General features: G+C 48.2%; 1 protein-coding gene across 1 annotated transcript in view; it reads left to right on the top strand.

Moving 5' to 3' along the window:
- The window catches only part of LOC137152329 (rho GTPase-activating protein 39-like), a 76,120-nt gene that overhangs the window by 41,061 nt on the left and 14,881 nt on the right, over positions 1-20,178 (top strand). The window contains exon 5 of the mRNA XM_067546886.1: positions 334-423. Coding sequence (XP_067402987.1) covers positions 334-423 — 90 coding nt within the window. The remainder of the gene's footprint in view (positions 1-333; positions 424-20,178) is intronic.

Here is a 20,178-nt window from a genome sequence, read left to right as displayed (position 1 = left end):
CAGCCCAGGCCCTTCTGGAATTGGTTGATACTAATGTCACTAACACAATATTCTTAGAAGCTCTTGCATTTTAGATGTTATTCTCCTCTTCCCAATCTCACCAGCCGTGGCCTCCAGCTCTCATAGCATTTTTTCCCTGACCAGTTGAGGCCAGTCATGCAGCACCAGAGCTGGTTGCTTTAGCTGATGTCTGTAGGCAGTTTTGGTGTCTTGTTGTTCTTTGTTGTTAGCTGTCTGAGGATGGGTCAGTGCATGCATACTGTAAGGGGAAGAAGGCAGAGTGCGATCAGTCTGCTTTGAGGTTACTCACTTAACAATGCTTTGGATTTTCAGTTGCCCAGCGCATTAAGGAACTTCTGGATTTGAAAAACAAGAAGAACTCAAAATCCAGGAAAAAGAGGAAGCAAAACACAGAGGAAGAAGGTAACAAGAGGCAGAATGTGAAGACTACATGTGCATGGTCTGTCAGCCTCTGTAGTTAAACCTCATACACAGCAGATGAGTTGTTGTGGGAGCCATTTGCTAGTAGAACCTATACCACAGTGTTGTTCAGTCTAGGAAAGTGAATGTGTTCAAACTAGCCCCAACACTTTGGGTGAATGTGTTCAAACTAGCCCCAACACTTTGTTAGACCCTCTTTTCAGTTCCTTGTAATTTTGCCAAACTTTAACCTTTTGGTCTGAAATTTTCCATGCCTGGTGTCTGCCGTAGGTCGAACTGTTTGGAAAATTTCAGCCAAAAAGGTGTATCCGTTTCCAAGAATGAGGCTAGAGAAAATGTTGTTTTGCCCATGTTCAATTCTGATGACCTTCTCTGTGACTAGCTCTAACACCACCATTCTCTGGATCAGGGACTTGACAGTTGCCAGGTGGGTTGGCCTTTGTGACAGGAATGTGTCTTTTACTATCTTTGTGAGAACCCGCCCACATTTAGCTAATTTATGGTCTTTGAAAAAACTCACAGTTCACACACACTCAATTGGGACCTCTTAGATTTTAGTGGCAAAATTCCGGGAAGATTCCGTCATCACTGGGCCCAGGGTCACCAGGACTTTCACTGCAATTGCACTCGGGACGTCTGCAGGCTGTGTCAGGTGTGGGTCCAGTCACTGGCACGGAAAGCAGGGAGTCGCCTCTCCTGGGCTGTCAGTGACTCCTTGCTGGGCTCAGGCAGCATGGAGGAGGCAGCTGTTTGTCTTGAATGCAGAGGGAACGAGAGCTGGACCTGCAGGGAGTAGATTGGGACAAGGAGCCTGGGGGTGGGGTGAGGAGAGGGAAACGGTGTCTGGCAGCTGAGGTGCAGAACGTGAAGTGTCTGCGCAAGGACACTGGGACTAGGCTGAGAAGCCTGAGGCATGGAGACTGGGACTAGCTGGACGAGGACAATGAGGAAAGCACTGAGATCTGGTGATTCAGAGCCCCTGTAGGATTTCAATGTTGGTGCCTGCTACTATGAAGGGGTAGAGGAGGGTCATGCCACTCCTGTGCTGTGGAGGTCCTTGTACAGTTCCAGAGTTGGGAGTGGCATTGCTGCAAACTCAAACTGTGCAACCCAGGAATGTTCCATGGCCTGCAGCCGCCATTGCATTTCACTCAGAGTCGAGCTCTTTCTGTGCATCGTGCTGTTCAGCTTGGAGTAGCACTGATCGACAGTCACCCTTGGCTAATAGGTGCTGGTTGGTTGTGAGCTGCACTGTATGGAGGAGAGGGATCATTCAGACACTCTGCAAATGCATTTGGATCCGACTATGTTTCAAGTGAGAGGGATCGTGCCGTTTCTGCTGAGCTCAGCTAGTCAGACTGTCCTGCCAACTGCAGATTAGCTAGCATTGTGCTGGGGATGACTCCACTAGGCAAGTCCAGGGCAGAAGCCTGTGCTGCTCTGAGCCCTGGGGCCTGCTGCCTGCCCCTCCCCATTCCCGAGGTTACAGTAAATATAGTGTAGGTCCCCTCCCTCCTGACTCCACAGCTGCCAGCGCTCCCACACCATTCCCTGGGGCTGTGCGTGTGGGGGGAAGCATCATGCACAGCATGGGATGTTGGAGACGACTGGAATATCTCAGCTCTCAAAGCCTCAGGGTTCCATTAAGCAGCTAGAGCTCATGGGATGCCCCATGCCCCCATTAGCTGCAGCTCTCCTCTTGGTGGGAAACCCTGTGGAAACCCCATTCTTGGGGTGGAAAATATTCAAAGAAGATCTCCACACACTCTCCATAGGAGAGGTGGGTCAGGGGGTAATTTCCCCACATACTTGTTCAGGCTTCTCCCATGTTTCTCTGTCTTGTGAGAGTTGAAGAGATTTGGGGTCATCCCAGTATGTCCCCCTGGGCATTTTCAAAAAACCAATCTGTTGCCAAAACTTGGTGTGTTTGGTACAACATATCCTTTGCCAGCAACTCTGGATTTTCTATTGCTGCCTGTCTGCTGGGAATGAATTACTCTCATGTGGATGTGTCCTTGGGCCTCATCTGGCTACGACCATGGGTAAAAAGACCTAAGGACTGTTGGTTGTGAGATAGCGAGGACAGTAGGAGAGTGCTGGAAGTGAGGTATGTGAGCCCAAGGATGCTCAGGGCTCTGTTCCCTGCTGATTAACTAAGTGCCATTAGGGGGCAGTTAGGGGCAGCTGGGGCCAATGAAGGACCAGCCAGGAGCTTCATAAAAGCCCTCCGCCCCAAACAGTCAGGGCACGAGTTGGAGTTGGAGTTGGAGTTGGAGTTGGAGTTGGAGTTGGAGTTGGAGTTGGAGTTGGAGTTGGAGTTGGAGTTGGAGTTGGAGTTGGAGTTGGAGTTGGAGTTGGAGTGATAGGACAGGACAGGACAAACGAAGGTATCCGGCTCAAGGAGCCAGAAGGAGGGGGAAAATTAGCCCAGGGGAAGACAGTGCAGCTGAGAACATGGTGCCAGCAGCACATAGCTGCCTCTCATAAGGCTCCTGGGCTGGGACCTGGAGGAGCGGGTGGGCCCGGGTCCCTACCCCCCTTCTTAGGGAAGACGGAGTGACTGAAGATGCCCTGGCCCACTAGAGTCAGTACAAGCATGGGACCCACTAGAGGGGAGCCGACGGCTGCCACATGATAGATAAGTGACTTCACGAATTACAAGCCAGCCATTCCCAGTATGCTTCAGAAGAAACCCTTCCTGTTGCTCCCTGGATCCCAGGCCTGACCACCAATGTTGTTAACCTCAGCTCTTCAAAAATCATGAGTCAGGCATCAAAATAGCACGAGTCTTTCAAAGTAGTAGATTGGAGCTCTTTTCATTGGACCTTTAGTGTGGGTGCCCAGAGCGGCCATTGTTTCCAGCCAGGGTGGATTGATTTAAATCACCAAGTGGAAAGCCTCCATTTTAATCAACTTTTCCATTTGTACTTCAGTTATTTTCTAAAGAAAGGTGCATTCTCATTAGTTAAGATAACCATTAAATGTGTTGATTTACAACAAATAGAGCCTTTATGCTAAATTTCATACATATTTTTATTACCTAGGAGGGTAAAGTATAACTACATACATTTACTTAAGCAATTATGTAGCTTAATATTTTCACATTCTTATTAATTGTACATTTGTAGTGTGTTAGAAAATAGTGAATGACATATTGCTTATTTACAAGATAATTAACTTCTTCCAGTGCTTGCTCATGCTCTGGTATACAAGGCGCCACCAGCCCTGCACCCTCCTCAGTTCCTTTTTCCTGCCCGTGACGGTTACTGGAACTCTCTCTCTCTCTCTCTCTCTCGTGCTCTAGATTGCCTATCTAAGTAGTTGTAATATAGTTTTGTAGTATTATTGTTTAGTGTCTATAGTTAGTGGTTAAGTAAGTAGTTGTAATCCCGTTAGGGACATTTGCCTGGGAAGCAGAGTATGCCCTGTTCCCTGGGCTTCAAATCATGTACTACCTGCCACAAACCCTTTTCCCTCAACGATCCCGATAGCTGCCTTAAGTGCTTGGGAGAAACACACAGAAAGGCCAACTGTCAGATTTGTAAGGGCTTCAGGCCAAGAACAAAAAGGGACCAGGATGTCCGCCTGAAGGCCCTGCTCATGGAGGTGGCGCTGAGACCGTCCTCTGAACCACCCCATGCCAACTCGGTATAGAGCACTCCTCCAGCATCGGGATCTTCTCAACGCTGCTTTGAAGAAGTGCTCAGATAGAGGGCTTTCCCCCACTCCAAAGAACAGGAAAGCGGGGCTGGGTACAGCACCCACACAGGGACAGCTGCCCTCGTCAGAGTGACAGGATCCAGCTTCCCCACGTATGGCCCTGGGCCCAATGAAGGAACAACCACCTACACCAGTGAGTGGAAGAGCCCCTCTCCAGATTGTGGTGCCATCCGCACTGGAGGGGCTTCAGTCAGCAAGGGACCTGATGGCCCTGCCACTACCTCGCACTCCTGGACGCTCCTCAGTGAAGGAGCCAGTGAAGACACAGAAAAAGCCAAAGGAAAGCCTGCGATAGATCCATCGCAATGGGCTCTGGAGAAGCGCCGCTCCCCCAAATCCTGGTGCTGGTTGGCATCGCCCCAACACCGATCATCATCGCAGAGGGAATCTCCATCCTCGCAGCGCCAGTTCCCGAGAATGCATTCTCGATCTCTGGAACCAAGATGTCATACCCAAAGGGGCAGTGTCAATTCTGGTCACCTTGGCACCAGTCCTCCTTGCCACCACTCACCGGAGGTGCAGTACTGAATACAAGAACACCAGCACCGTTCCTCAATGCCGAGCTCTCGGACACTGAGCTATTCACCGCACTGGCACTCACCCAAACAGCACCACTCATGAGAAGCCTGGCACCGCTTTCCATCACTGCAGTACTGCACTTCAGCACTGCACAGCAGTCAAATGGAACACTGTCAACTCCACAATGGTTCCCAAGGGACAACCTCTCTTCCTCAGACTCAGAAAGGGAACCCTCCCCCACCCCAGTCAACGCTGGTCAAGGACACAAATTCCATCAGTGGGTCCCGCAGCAGCAGGCTGGCCACAGGGCCAATGGCTGGTCAACAGGCCATATTGGAACCCATGGAGGGTCCCTGTGACACTGGGCCCTCTCTCCTATCAGTCATCTGGGAGACACTCCATAGTGCCAGTGGGCCAAGAAGAGGGTCAGGATTCAGCGTTCAACCCTGACTCTGAGATTCAGGACCCAGCTACCACAACAGCCCTCTTACAAGAAGGGGAAATGCCACTGCTCCCCAGATAGTGCAATCATCTTTGTCTTTCCCGGATGAGGCGGTTGTGAGCTCAGGCCCCCAGGTCCTGTTGGACAATTTCCATGCCCACCAAGAGCTCCTCAGGAGGGTGGCTTTCAACTTAGGCCTGGAGATGGAAGAGCTCACGGAGCCCATGGAGAATCTGTTCAATGTACTGGCAGCTGTGGTGCTGCCTCTGGTCATGCTGCCAGTACATGAAGGAGTCCTTAAGGTGGTTAAGGCCCTGTGGCAAACACCATCTTCACTTCCGCCAAACTTGAAGAGGGCTGAGAAGAAATATTATGTCCCGGCTAATGGATGCAAATGTCTCTTTTTGCACCCGCCCAATGGGTCCTTAGTGGTGGCAGATGCAAATGAGCGGGACAGACAGGGTCAGATGAGTTCCACCCCTAAAAATAAAGACTCCAAAAAGCTGGACCTGTTTGGGAGAAAAATATATTCCACCGCCAGCCTTCAATTTCAAATTTTTAATCAGCAGGCATTGCTGGGAAGATATAAGATCTGGAAACTCCCTGTCAAAGTTTAAAGACTTGTTGCCTCAGGAGTTGGGGCAGGACTTCGCTGCTATCCTAGAAGAAAGCAAAGCAGTAGCCAGAGCCGACTTATAGGCATCATTGGATGCTGCAGATTTGGCTGTGAGATTAATGGTCTCTGCAGTCTCTATGTGTCGATGTTCCTGGCTGCAGTCATCGGGATCATCCCAAGAAGTACAACAGTCAGTCCAGGTCCTTCCCTTTGAAGGCAACACTCTCTTCTCAGAGCAGACGGATGCAAAACTCCCTGGTCTTAAAGACTCCAGGACCACCTTGCTCTTACTGGGCCTTACTGGGCCACAGTCCTTCAGAAAACAGTTTCACCCTCAACTACAACAGTCTAGATGGCCAGTTCCATCATGATATGACCCCTGCAAGAAAAAAGACAAAGACAGGGGCTTTAAGCATCATCATCCAGGCCCTACTTCTACTGTGACTCAACTGGGCCCCTCACACCACCCGAGCAGGCAGCATCAGATGTTTTGAGGGCATGCCCGAGGACGGCATTCCAGTTCCACTCCAGGATCCAACCATTCCCCTGTCTCTAAACTGCCTGTTGCCTTTCCTCCCTGCCTGGGCCCTAATTACATCAGACCAATGAGTCCTCAGCACCATTTCGGCTGGTTGTAAACTGCAATTCTCCTTGCTCCCCGCCCCCAACCACCGTCCTTCCCCGTTCCTCTTCAGGGACCCCTCTCACGCGCAACTTCTCATTTGGAAGGTGTAGGCCCTCCTAAGAGTAGGGGCCATAGAAGAGGTTCCCCCAGATATGATGGGGAAAGGGTTTTATTCCCATTACTTCCTTATTCCCAAGACAAAGGGAGGCCTTAGACCTATTTTGGACTTGCATTGCCTCAACAAATATCGCAAGAAGCTGAAGTTCTTCATGGTCTCCCTCATGGTCTCTATCATCCCTTCCTTGGATCTAGGGGACTGGTACACCGCCCTTGAATTAAGAGATACATACTTCCACATCTTAATTTTCTTCAGCCACAGGAGATTCCTCTGATTCTTGGTGAACAAAACCCATTATCAGTTTACGGTGCTCCCTTTCGGCCTCTCATCCACCCGAAGGGTATTCATAAAATGGATATCACTAGTAGCTGCTTACCTGAGACATCAGGGTGTACAGATTTACCCCTACCTGGACAACTGGCTCATCAAGGGCAGTTCACAGGCTCAAGTCCATCACAGTCTGGGCCTGGTAATCACCCCCTGTCAATGACTGGGCTTCCTGATAAATGAGCAAAAGTCCGCCCTATTCCGAGTCCAACTAATAGAGTTCATTGGAGTAGTCCTCAACTCTAGACAGACCAGGGCCTTCCTCCCAGAACTCCGATTTCAGGCAATGTCACATGTCATCAGGCATGTCCAGGTCTGCCCTCTCACAATGGCACAAATATGCCTCAAGCTGTTGGGCCATATGGCAGCCTGCACTTATGTAGTATGCCATGCATGCCTACACCTCAGACCTTTCCAGGCATGGCTAGCCTCGGTGTATACTCTTAGCGGAAACAGCTTAGACCATGTGGTTACAATACCAGCCCACGTTCAGTCTTCCCTGAACTGGTGGATGAATGCCCGCTCAGTGATGGAGGGCTCTCCTTTTGAAGGGTTATCCCTTTTGATGACTCTGGTCTCTGACACTTCAGACTTAGGGTGGGGGGCCCACATCAACAATCTCACTACTCAGGGAACCTGGTCTCAGGAGGACTGCAGCCTCCACATAAATATCAGGGAACTCAAAGTTATCCAACTAGTTTGCCAGGTGCTCCTCCCCTATCTGACAGGCAGAGTAGTCTAGATTCTAACAGACAGTATCGCCATGATGTTCTATATCAACAAACAAAGCAGTGTCCGCTCATCAGTTCTGTGTCAGGAGGCCCTCCATTTATGGAACTTTCATATCATGGCTTCTCATCTCCTGTGTACCAGGAATGCACTGGCGGACCTTCTCAGCTAGACTATTCTAGACTATTTGCTGCACTAGACTATTTGCTGCATCTCAAACACCAAGGTTTGGTCCTCTCATCGTTAAAGGTCCATCTAGTGGCCATCTCGGCCTTTCATCCCCTATCCAAGGCAGATCAGTCTTTGTCCACGACATGATGGGCAGGTTCCTGAAAAGTCTGGAAAGACTTTACCCACAGGTTAGGGACCTGATACCTCCATGGGATCTGGAGTACTAGTACTATCAAGACTCACAGGGTCCCCCTTTGAGCCTTTAGCAACCTGCCCACTGCTCATCCTCTCCTGAAAAGTGGACTTTTTAGTGGCGATTATCTCCACGTGGAGGGTCTCTGACATCAGAGCGCTCACCTAAGATCCTCCGTATACAGTGTTCTACAAGGACAAGGTTCAACTGCGACCTAACCGAGCCTTTCTACCAAAGGTGGTGTTGCAGTTTCAGAACAATCAGGACATATTTCTCCTGGTGTTCTTCCGTAAACCGCACAATTCTGTTGAGGAACATAGATGGCACACCCTGGATATAAGGCAGGCATTCGCTTTCTATATTGATAGACCTAAACCTTTCCACAAATCTTCACAGTTCGTTGTTGCAATAGCAGAAAGGATGAAAGGTTGACCGGTGTCTTCACAAAGGATTTCCTCCTGGATTACCTCCTGCATCAGGTTCTGTTATGAACAGGCAAATGTTCCTCTGTCGGTGATTGTCACAGCACATTTGACCAAAGGTAGGCCTCATCCAACAGCCTTTCTGGCCCAACTGCTGATCCAGGACATCTGCAGGACTGCTACCTGGTTATCGGTTCATACCTTCGCAACACATTATGCTTTCGTCCAGCAAGCTTGAGATGATTCCAGGTTTGGTAGAGTAGTGCTACGGACGGCACACCCATGATCTCTGAACCCACCTCCAATGATACTGATAAATGATACTGCTAGTTACCTAAAATGGAATCGACATGAGCAAGCACTTGAAGAAGAAAAGACAGTTACTAATCTTCCGTAACTGTTGTTCTTCAGGATGTGTTGCTCGTGCCCATTCCATGACAAGCCCTCTTTTCCTGCCGTCAGAGTCGACAGTAAGAAGGAACTGAGGAGGGCACAGGGCTGGCAGCGCCTCATATACCAGCACATGAGCGCATGGTTCTAGGGGGCGCCGTCACCAGCCAAATGGATACCATGAAGGCAAAAATTCCGGAAGCCGTGCACATGGGCATGCACACACCTAAAATGGAATGGGCATGCGCAACACATCTCGAAGAACAACAGTTATGGAAAGTTAGTAACTGTCTTTTTTGCTTATGATTTTGTCAAGCTGCATTAGGCTGGTTACTTCAATTCAATTAATCACACAGAACAGCATGTACAATTTATTTTTATTAAACAAAACAAGCATGAATATTTTGGGTACATAACGTCTCTCATCAAAACAGGTTTCACATTTACAACAAATGATTTATTAAAGGAACAGAGGGATCAGCTGCAGTCAGTGAATTAAACTGATTATTTCAGGTCAGCAAAGGAAAAATTTCAAGTCAGGCCTGGACTACACTACAAAGTTAGGTTGACATAAGCCGCCTGCGTCAACCTAGTTCTGCATGTGTCTACACTTAAATTTGTCTCCCACCAAAGTGAGCACCCCATTACAGTGACGCAGTAACACCACTTCCCTGAATGGCATTGAGACATGGTCGGGATACTGAGATCGACGCAGTGCGAGTGTTGACACTGCGGTACTTGTCAACCCTAACCATCCTCCAGCAGCTGTTCCACAATGTGCAACACTGACAGTTTATGTCACACATGTGAACTCCACTGCCCAGGAGTCATACACACTGGAACCCTCCCCACAGATATTTGAAATGCCTTTATCTGATTTCCCACCTTGACAAGCACACCTAGCAGCTTTCCACTTTTGTGTGCAACTGTCCGGCTGACCATGCTGGTTTTATGTTCCGTACATACTCTAGTCTAGAGTAAGCAGGAGATATTGGGTCCCCTTGGCCTGTGGGGAGAAGAGGCTGTGCAGGAACAGCTACAGAGCAGCTTTAGAAATGTGAACATCTCAGCAGCTTGCACGGGGGATGCAGGAGAAGGGATACAACAGGGATCAGCAGCAGTGCCATGTGAAAGTGAAGGGACTGCAGCAGGCACAACAGAAAGCCAAGGAGGCCAACAGTCAATCCAGTGCTGCCACAGACCTGCGGCTTTTACAAAGAGCAGCATTCAATACTTGATGGAGACCCACCCCACCCTGCATATCCCCGTGGATATCTTTCAGGAGCCCAAGACATGAAAAGCTAGGACAAAGAGGAAGAGGAGAAGGCAAGGGATCATGGGACCGGGGCGGTCCAGCTATGCTGCGAGCTAGGACCTGTTTGAGACTCTACTGCAGTCCAGTGCGTCCCAGCAGACAAGCACAAGTGAGCCTGATGCAGGGGAAGTACCCCTGGCTAAGCGTGTCAATGTATTTCCCATTACAATGAAATACTGATGGCGCCTCCAACTTACCAGGACCAGTTCTTGGTTAATTTCCTCGAACTAGAAGAGGCAGTGGTACAACACAGAAAGGTAGAGCTGTTAACTGCTTTTCATTCTCCTGTATGGGGGGGGCACGGTGGGGACATGCAGAGCAGTTTGCTCGTGTCCCTTGGATCCTCCTGAGAGATCTTGATGAAACTCCCATGGAGGCACTCTGCAGTCATTTCCCGAAGGTTTCTAGGGATGGCAGCCTTATTTGTTCCTCCACGGCAGGACACTTCTCCACGCCAGTCAGTGATAACTTCGGCAGGCACCATTGCAGTAACCAGCTAGCGACATACGGGCCCAGGCGGCTTTGGGACGCCAGCAGCAGCTGCGCTCTCTCTGCCGTTGTTACTCTCCGGAGTGAGGCGTCAGCTAAAATCCCACCTGCCTGTGGGAATCGGTGCCAGGATTCAGTGGCACTGGCCTGCACTCGTAGTTCCATGTAACTGAACAATTCCCTCCTCGTTTCCCTTGCCCCTGGCGGGCCACACTCCCCATTGCTGGTGCTGAGAGTGGGGCGGTGAAGTGGAAGTGTCAGTAGGTATACCTTGTGTAGGGCAGCAAGGGAAGGGAGTTCTGAACCTCAGCTTTCACTTTCGATTGTGACTGAACTGGCAGTGATACCTATACCTGTTTCATCTGGAGCTGCTGCTGTTGTGGCCTGGAGGCGTCCTCCCACACCTGCAGAACAGCCGAGCCAGGTAAGGAGGAGAAAGAAGAGGACTCGGGATGACACGTTCAATGAGATCCTGCAAGCCAGTGCTGCATTAGACTGTGAGGAAAGGGCCTGGAGGGTCAACAGTGCAGACAGGAGAAAGGCCCAGGAGTCCCAGCCAGAAAAGAAGAGGGAGATGTGCCAGGCTATAACGGGGTTTCTCTGCAGCAAACACAGATGCTGCAGACGCTTGTGGACCTACAGGTTCAACAATTCCAGGCACGCCTCCCTTTGCAGTTTGGAGAACACCACTGCGGCACCTGCCTACGCCCCCTGCGACATTCCACGGGGCCTCAGGGGCTGCTGCACTACCCCGACCACTGCACACCAGAGGACATTACACACGCCCACAGCTGCACACACGCTGGCCTGTGAGAGCTGCGGTTGTTTGTTTAGGTAAAATGGGCATGAATGTTCTTTACCCTTATGTTCTGTTCCATTAATTTATTGTTTTTATTGTATTTGCTTTTAAATTGCACAGGGTTTGTCTTTGCCCTAATTTTGTTACCCAATAAAATTCTATTCTTTGGAAAATAATCCATCTTTATTAGTTCTCAACATCCGCTGCAGAGTGCTTGGTGGTACTGGAAGCAGTCATTCTTTGTTATTGTGCAGTGTGACACAATCCATAGGATCAGTGACAAACACAGCATAGTAGCTATAAATGTACAGCAAGCACCACAACATTAAAAGGCATATTGACAGTGTTACATTCACAGACGTACACCAAGCACCACACAATTCATAACAGGCCCCAAAACAGCAGAACCACGTAGAGCACAGTGCAGCATGACACATCCCTGTGACTCACTGTTAAAGTGCTCTTTCAAAGCCTCCCTCAGCCGTATAGCTCCCCCTTGAGCTTTTCTGATAGCCCTTGTGTCTGGCTGCTCAAGGTCAGCAAACAGCTGCTCCATCTCCACCCTTTCCCTCCTGGAGCATATGAACATAGGCACATCAGTCATAACTCATGCCAGACCCCCACATGAGATGCCTCCAGGCCTGGTTCAGTTTACTGGCTAAACAGAGACAGCATAAACAAATTATTATCAATGCCCATCAAGGGTCTTTGGACTGGTGGAAAGACCCACTAAATGTACGTACGGGAATCCCATTTGTTCAGCCTTTCCCATAGTTACTCCTGACCACTGATGCCTCCATCATAGGATGAGGTGTGCATCTTAATGGTCTCAGGGTGCAGGGCAAATGGTCATCATTGCATCAACCTGCTGAAGCTCAGAGTGGTCAGAAACGCATGTGCTCACTTCCTCCTGCTGATCAAAGATGCGCACATAAAAGTCATGATGAACAATGTGGCCTGCATGTATTACATAAACTGTCAGGGAGGCGCCAGATCTCCTACCTGCAAAAATGGAAAAGGTTTCAAATCTGGTACCAGCCCAAAGACATCACTCTGAATACAGCCTCCTACAGGTAGACCTGTTGACTCTTAGGAAATCGCGTCTCTCTATCAGCCTGCTAAAGCTTCACCTAGCAGCAATTGTGACCTTCCACCAGCCGGTAGAAGGATATTCAGTCTTCCCCCATCCAACCACGAAGCAGTTTCTCAAAGGCATAGCGAACCTCTTTCCCCAACCTAGATTTCCCACTCCTCAATGGGATCTCAACCTAGTGTTAAAAGGACTGACTAGACAGTCATTTGAACCCATGACCACTTGTTCACTTACTCACCTTTCAGTGAAGATGATGTTCCTGATCACCATTACCTCAACAAGAACAACAGGAGAGAGAGTAGCCCTGATGGTGCATTCTCTCTTCACTGTGTTCTTCCCCGACAAAGTCACTCTGAGACAATGTCCAAAGTTCATTCCCAAGGCTTGTCATATAAGCCAGCTTATTCAGCTTCCAACCTTTGATCCTAAATCTCATCAGGATAATAGGGAAGCCATCCTCCATGCACTCAACGTGGGGAGAACCTTGGCCTTCTATTTGCACAGAACAAGAGCTTTCAGAAAATCTCTGAGACTCTTCCTCTCCATTGCAGATAGGTCAAAGAGTGCAGTGATTTCAGCTCAAAGACTTTTTAAACTGTATCAAGCTCTGTTACCAGATGCATAATGTAGCACCCTCATCTTCAATACACACACACTCCACAAGATCGGTCTCCTCTTCTGTCGCCTTCTCCAAGGGTATTTATATCGGAAATCTGCAGAACAGCTACCTGGGCATCTGCACATAGCTTTGCAGAACATTATGCCATCCTTGGGTATTCGGCCGCAGATACCAGATTCGGTGTCACCCTGCTATTATCTATATATAACAGACTTGATTTCAAAGCTCCAGCCTCCAGTCGTGGGCACTGCTCGGAAGTCACCTACTGTGGAGCACCAGCATCCATGGGGACACTACTCAAAGAAGAAGACAAAGTTACACACCTTGTTCAGTAACAATGGTTCTTTGAGATGTACATCCCTATGGGTGCTGCATGACCAACCCTCCTCCCCTCTACTTCGGAGTTCTTGTCACTGACTCTGCAGTAGAAAAGAATTGAGGAGGGTTCACTGGTGCACCCCGGCTAGCCTCGTGGCAACACATGCCTGGGCTGAATGGACTCTGCTATCAAAGTTCTCCGATCAGCAGTGCAAGGATGCAGACACACCTACAGTGGAGCACCCATAGAGTCACACTTCTCAAAGAACCATCGTTACTGCACAGGGTGAGTAACTTTGTCTTAGCCCTGGTCCACACTCACCTGGCGATTCGGTGGCAGTCAACGGGAGTTACGCAAATTATGCAGAGTAGCTTGAGTAACTCACGTCAACTGCTCTGCTTCCCTTCTGCATGCTGTCTACACTGCGCTGCACCTGTTCCCGTCGATGCAGCGCTATGCTACTTGAGGGGGTGGTTTTACTCAGTCGACTTCCTGATCGATTGAGCGGGTCTACACTGACTGCTAAATCGATCCAGAAAGTTCAATCTGGCAGCAGCGAATTCGCCGCTGTCAGTATAGACATGGCCCTAATCTGCTTGTGTAACCCACATGCCTTTTGCCCAGTGAATTTTATATGATTAGAGACCAAGGAGGCGGCAGTTGAGAAATTAATGGGTTTCTGTTCGTTTGTCTCTCTGTCCATGTACACACACAAGGAGACAGAGTAAGTCCATTTACTTGATGTGTCCAGAACCATCCAGAAGCAAGAACTCGCAGTTACTGTTTTTCCATGAGTTGGAGAGTAAGTTTCTGTGATCGGTGGAGTCAGAAATATTCCTCAACTGAGAAGTGGGCCAATCAGGTAGGGAGAAGCTGTAGAATAGAAGTATGAGACCGCCCAGTGGATGATCCTGGTGAGATACCTAGTGGTATCTCCTGGAATCAGAGGCTGGGTCCCAACACCTGTGACGACTTTGCCAGTCTCTTAAACCCAGTAGCACAGCCCTGGGTCCCCCACAAGATTGAGCCCTTAATACAATACATAACTTACTGATAAGTTAATAAGTACATAACTTACTGTGCTATGTTTATAAACCTTGACCTCAACATTAGATGTGTTCCCCACTGATTTTCTTTTTATAGAAAAGTAGCCTTTAACGCAACATTTTTTATTAGAGGCTCATGGATTCCGCATATTTTCTTTTTAACTATTTTAAGAGATTATAAATAGTTTAAGCGTTAGCATATTTTGTATTAAATTCACATTTCATTTTAAACAAGTTTATATATAAAAAGAACAAATTATTATAATTTAAACAACAAAGTAAAAAAAATCTGATTTAAATAACAAATAGATTTTTTTATTTTGTCAAAAAATCATTGATTTTTATTTATCTGTTTCCAGCTTTGCTCCACAATGATGAGATCTCAATGTTTTGGTGGTTTTTTAATGCAAGTGGAGAGTTGCTTATGCTCACATGATTCTAGAGGGTGGATGAATATAAATATTGAGAGAGAGACACTGAAATTTTAAAAGATGGCAACACTTAAGCACTTCCCTGACTATATATTTCAGCGTGCAATGAGACTGCACCTTCAGTAGGTGCCTTTGTGTATACTTAGGAACTTTACTTTGGAGTAGGGATGTCACAGGGGAACAGGCGCCTTAAAGAGGGAACATGAGCATATGTCTGATTCCCTGCAGCCCATCTGGGCTGAAGGGAAGGCACCTGGGACTTACAAAAAGGGTAAGGCAGCAGCAGTGGAAGGATGGTTACTCATGGGCCACTCAGCCCAGGGAGATAAGGGAAAAGGGAACTGCTAGAAGGGTTCCTGAAGGAAGCAGCTGTGAGCCCAGAAACACAGGCCCGAAAAGGAGAGCTGTTCAATCAATCTCCTGAACTGAGGGGAGAGACTGCAGGCCCAGAGACTTTATTTCAAGTCTGGCAGGAAGAGATGTTATCCCAAGGTTATCTGGACTTAAATTAGAACCCCAGCAGGGGAATTTCATCTCATACTTTTAGACTGTAGGGGGTTCTGAATGGGCACTGAGAGAAGGGAAACTCAGGCAAGGTGCAGCAGAACTGTACATAGCCCTGTGGAATCCCTTGCTGGTGGGTACATCCTTTTACAAGTGGGCAGGAGTGCAGTGTATATAGGAAGTGGCATGCTAGAGGCACTTGGCATTTTCCCTTTCTTCTTTAAAAGGGAACAAGAAGTACACAAGAAACCAGTGAATAAGGGATTGGGCCATCCCTCACTGTCCATCTGGGAGGGAGGTCATGCCCCCTTACTATGGTGCTTCTGTGGGAACAACAGCTCATGGGGGAAATTAGCGTTCAAGTACTCTGGCCCCTCAGGCAGGGGGCCGAACAGGCAAGCCGACTTTGGGCTCTGGCCCCTCCAACCGGGGCAGAGCAAACAAGCAGTCAGTGGCCCCAGGCCAGGTGGGGCAGTAACGCAGTCTAGGCGCTCAAAAGCACGGGGTGAGCACTACTGGGTCTCCTGGCTTATGAGGAGATGGCAAGCACCCCAAGGGTGGGGTTGGCAGCATGGGAGAGGGGAGGGGGACCTGGCCCCACCCTTCTTCACCAGGTCCAGCCAAGGCACTCACAGTGGCAGAGTGTTCTGCCACTGGTCAGCGGGGTTCCAGCTGAAATGTGCCCACATGGTATCAGGCAATATCACAACCGGACTATTGTCTGGTTCCCCTGGACTACTTCCTACCACCCCTCCTTGGAGTACCTGGGCCTTGGGGTCGCTGTCTGTCTCTCTGGGCTAAACAGCAAAGGGTAACCCCAACAGCTCGTTGGTGTTGCAGGCGGCAGGATTAGTCACAAGTGAGATGCATTGAAGAACACCACCAAACCGTGGACATTTTCTCTAGTAAAAGTTTATTTGTTCCTACACCAATCCGGTCGGTGTATTTCAATAGCAAAAAGCTTGCCACCTCCCTGAGCTTCTGCATGCTCTGAGTTGCAGGCATCCTTGTTTTGCTGACAGAGTGAATGACAGCACAGTCTGGAAGCTAGAGAAAATCCATTGAAATCCCCTGGTTTAGACCCTTTTGTTTCTAATAGTGCTGATGTCACTGTCACAAGTCTGCAGTTCAGATGCCTCAAGATCTTGGTGTAGGAGGGGTGTCTTAAATCCCACTGTTAATTATGAGTATTTTAATAGCAGATCTGGCCTTCTAGGCTCTTTTGGAATACCAGGGTTTTAAAAGGTTTTACCAAAACAGTCAGGTTGAACAGTCACCAGGTCATCAAGATCATTCTCATCTGGATAGCCAAAAGCTCCAGCAGTAACACAAACTTGCTTACACAAACTTACCTGTTTGCTGAGGAAGAAAAAAATCCTTCCCACATAAGACGTGGGAGTTCTTTAGGGTTATTAACACCGTTATATGAATTATCATTTCATGTATTCTAGTTGTGTACCATTGTGTAGAATAATTAAGAGCCACATATATACATTATTATAGAAATTCTGGGCATGGCTCCATAGTTAATGCTTTCTTGCATTTATAAGAAATTCAGAATATTTGCTCCCCAGTCTCACTCCACTTCCTGAAGGGGCCAAGATTGGCAAGTTTGAAGGGAATCCGATGGCAGCAAATAAGATGAGAAGTGTGTTTAGAGTTCTGTTGTTGAGATGCTGCACTAGTTTTATAACATTTCTTCAGGCACTAGTTGAATATTGAAAAAGTTTAGAAGCCTCAAACTTTCCCCGTGTATGGCAGAGGGTCAGGAAAGGACAGGATAACAAAGAAAAGACCCAGAGAGGTATAGTCTTAAAAAGAAAGTGTTTGTGAAATCCTCCATGCAATCTAGAGTAACAGAGTGACCAGCTGCCCGAGGTGTATGGTGATCAAAGCACCAAGAGTTTCTCAAGACAATAGCAACTGAATCCCAGAAAGTATATTCAGATAGGTAAGCGCCTCCAGGCCCCCATACGCATTCACCACAGATCTCACCTCCCACAGCATTGTCAGTTCAACAAATTTCTCTCTTCCAACTACCTGAGACATTATATAGGCCCTAGAGTCCTCCCCTTTCCCAACATGCCTTGCCAAGAGAATGACAGCCAGCCGTCCCTTTCCTCTATAGACTACCAGAGCAAGCCTGCTTGGCCCCCTGTCTTGAGTCCCCCCTTCAGTCAAGGATACAACTACCTAAGGTTTGTTTCCTGTTTTTACTTCTCCTTGAAATCTGACTACTCCAGATTGTTAGCGCTGGAGGAAGGGGAGCTTTGACCCATGCCTCTCAGAACTCCAGCCTCAAGGTCCCAAAAAACAAAGGAGTAGAAGAAATCTAGTTTATCAAACGTTGGCTTAATTTATCACACAAGGCTCTTTATTATCCCCCAGAGATAACTTGCTCTAAATGGAGGCCCCGTCTTAATCATTAGAAATTGGATTGAGCCCTGAAGCAAGAAATGTAATGTGTCCTCCAAAAATTTTGTTAGCAGTAACCACTAACTGTGGATATTCTTATCATCTATATAAATGTTCATTCCCTCTTGGAATTATGCTAATTCCTTAGCCTAGAGGCTCTCCTATGGCAGTGACCCTGTCAAATTACAAATTGTGAGGAAAAAGTGTTTCATATAATCCGTTTTGAATTTGCCATCTTTTCATTTCATTAAATGCCCCCTTGTTCTTGTCTTATGAGACAGGTTGCAATCTACCTTCTTCATTATTTTTAGGGCTGCTAATTAATCACAGTTAACTCATGCCATTAACTCAAAAAAAATTAACGTGTTATTTTTTAAATTCATTAATCACACACCAGGGAGCCATGCCCAGGAGGGCACCACTGCGCACCTCCGGGACAGGGTGGCCTATCTCCACCATCCTGCTCTACTGCTGCTCCTGCCTCCTTCCCCTTCTGCCCATGGAGCCACCCCTGGCCAAGTGCTCTGGACTGGGAGCCTGCCTCCTGTCTACTAAGCAGTGGGGAGTATGGGGGGTGGCTGATGCTGGGGTGCCCTCCCCCCACCCATGTACACGGTTGCCGCTGAGCTGGGGTTGGGGAACAGGTGCCTGGCTGCTGCTGGCTCAGGAGCAGGGCTAGTCTTAGGGGTGTGCGGGCTGGGCCATGCCAGGGCGCAGTGCTCAGGGGGTGCCTCCGGAGCAGAAGTGTCTGGCCTCCCCCTGCTGCGCTGCTCTACTGCCGTCTGCAGCCGCTGGTGCCCCTGCCTTCTCCGCTGCTGCCTGCTGTCAGGAGTGGGAGCTGCTGGCGGCTGCTGCTGTCTGAGCAAGCCTTCAGACTGCTGCATGCTCTACTTAAAGAGACAGCGTGCTGATACGCTTGCTCCCCCTAACACATACTGTGTCTCTCTCGCACACTCGCATGCACTTCACCCCCAATGTCCTAAATATTTAAATACGTGGTATTCTATTACTGTTTATCAGTGTGATTGAGCAATTATTTTTTTAATCTTGTGATTAATCATAATTAATTTTTTAATCATTTGACAGCCCTAATTATTTTATATAGCGGACACCACCACTCGTGTTGCGTATACGTTGCAACAACGTATATGCAATATGGCTCAATTAACATCACTGGAGGACCCTTAGCACTTGTACATTTAAGTGCTCAAATCTAATACTGCATGAGCAGAGCTTTTGTATTTAATTAGTTTTTTGGTTCAGATTTTCCTTTAGGGATGGAAATTCTGAGGTAGTGGCCTCCTCTTTTGCTTGAGGAAGAAGGCAAGAGAATGGGTTGGAATTCCATTTCTCATTATGTTTCCCAGTCTGTGTGCTCATAGCGTTTCATTTCCAGATGCTGTGTTCAAACAGCAGAAGGCAGCCATGACATTTTTCTTTCAGCCTTGTGCTCGAGAATTGAGTTTGTCTGCAGGATGAACTTGTGCATGTGGGAGAGAGTGGTTGCACATTTCTGTCTGCCTCTGTGAAATGTCTGTCTGTTGTATTTTTGGCATGGCTGCCCTCTATTTAATTCACAGCCAGAGAGGTTTCAGCCACTCTGAGAAGCACGGGTTTCACAAAGCTCTGAGATTGTGGCAGAGTCACCTAAATTATACGATGAGTGAAGGCTGGTCTGTAATACAGAGTATTTGACCGAAGCTTTGATTTTAAAAAAACCCAAGTGTTTTGAACTCTGAAGCAAGCTTTGAACATGGCAGGGAATCAAATGGGCAGATCTGTACACACCTTACAGTAAACAATTAGAGTCTGGCTTGAAATGAAACAAAAGGCCAATGGTTTTGGAAGAATACACCCAGTAATCAGTGTTCAGTCGGTGCAGATCTCTCTCGCTCTCTCTCTCTGTGCTGTGCTGGGGATTCGCTGCTTGCAAACTAGCTGTGCTTTGTAGCCTCCTAACCATTCTTGCTAGCTGACCATAGGACAAACCAAACAGCCATGCCTTCAGATTTGTGTTCAAGCTCCTAAGGAGCCAAGCTGTGCTGTGACAGTATTTCCTTATTTCACAGAGTCCATGCAAGTCTGATGTGCAGCAGATGAAGAGCTGCACTGTGCACCAGAGCCTCTCCCAGATATGGGGATGGTTTCCTCTAGCGTTTGGCTAAGATATGAGAAGGGAGCTGCTCTCCCTCAAATTCGCTGTCTGGGTGCTGAATGCCCTTCTCCTGCCTCTGTCACCACTTCCAGTATCCAGTGCTCATGCTGGAAGCAATTTCTTTAAATGTTTTAAATCTCTTTGGCAGGGCAAACAGGCAGGAGGCTGGTTCTCTGGACTTCCAGATGGCAATATGGATGAAACATGTTTGTCTCTGAGCACATGCAGGAAGGTCTCCCAAGACACATTATACCAGATCCAGCTGTTTCCATTTTCTGGG

This window comes from Emydura macquarii, unplaced genomic scaffold (genome assembly GCF_026122565.2).
Source record: "Emydura macquarii macquarii isolate MOO-44397 ecotype Brisbane River unplaced genomic scaffold, CSIRO-AGI_Emac_v2 contig_1170, whole genome shotgun sequence".
Taxonomy (NCBI): domain Eukaryota; kingdom Metazoa; phylum Chordata; order Testudines; family Chelidae; genus Emydura; species Emydura macquarii.
This window is presented reverse-complemented; position numbering and strand designations above follow the sequence as displayed.